This window comes from Opisthorchis viverrini, assembly GCF_000715545.1.
Source record: "Opisthorchis viverrini unplaced genomic scaffold opera_v5_8797, whole genome shotgun sequence".
In the NCBI taxonomy this organism is placed as follows: Eukaryota; Metazoa; Platyhelminthes; class Trematoda; order Opisthorchiida; family Opisthorchiidae; genus Opisthorchis; species Opisthorchis viverrini.
This window is the reverse complement of record NW_008762597.1, coordinates 1-577: the sequence shown is the minus strand read 5'-3', so window position 1 is coordinate 577 and position 577 is coordinate 1. Positions and strand designations below refer to the sequence as shown.

Here is a 577-nt window from a genome sequence, read left to right as displayed (position 1 = left end):
CCTAAGAATCCCACACCACTCTTTTTGTCTTCTTTCAACTCAACTCTGCGGCTCATGCCGGAGAAACACCAATTGCAAACGAAAGATCCCGCGTTTAGTGAGGTATTCCCAAATAATGCATACAGTACCTATTGCCTGAAACACTCACTTGATCGCGGTGTTTCTTTTGGTTACAGTTCGGTATTCCTCTGACAGATAATTCGCCTTCTCCGTGTGCTTCCGTGACAACTGGTGACCAGCCGGAACGCATTGTCCCATCATTCAGCCCTGCATCGGCCTCAACATCTCCATTGACAAACTCGTCAATGCGACCTGTATCCAACCCTTCCAATCAACGGAACTCTTTTTCCAACGAGTCCTCTCCTCCAAACACCGTAGAGCGTGCTTCTGGTCCGGCATCAACGATCAAGAACACTAGTCCCAATACACAACCACACATGTCACATTCCATGTGCTCCTCTCCGAACAACGTTCCCGTGAATTAGTAAGTTAGTTATGCTGGCCCTTCTCTTTCTCATCGAGCTTTCGTAGCCATGTGCTAGCATACCAGTCATCTCCGTAATTCAGCTGACTGGGT

General features: G+C 48.0%; 1 protein-coding gene across 1 annotated transcript; it reads left to right on the top strand.

Annotated features, from left to right (window-relative positions):
* Positions 1-176: 176 nt before the first annotated feature.
* On the top strand, positions 177-482 carry T265_16240 (hypothetical protein; the record flags this gene model as incomplete). The annotated part of the gene is made up of 1 exon (XM_009179812.1): positions 177-482. A coding segment is annotated over one exon (306 nt), but the record flags the coding sequence as incomplete, so codon positions are not given.
* Between the last annotated feature and the right edge of the window lie 95 nt (positions 483-577).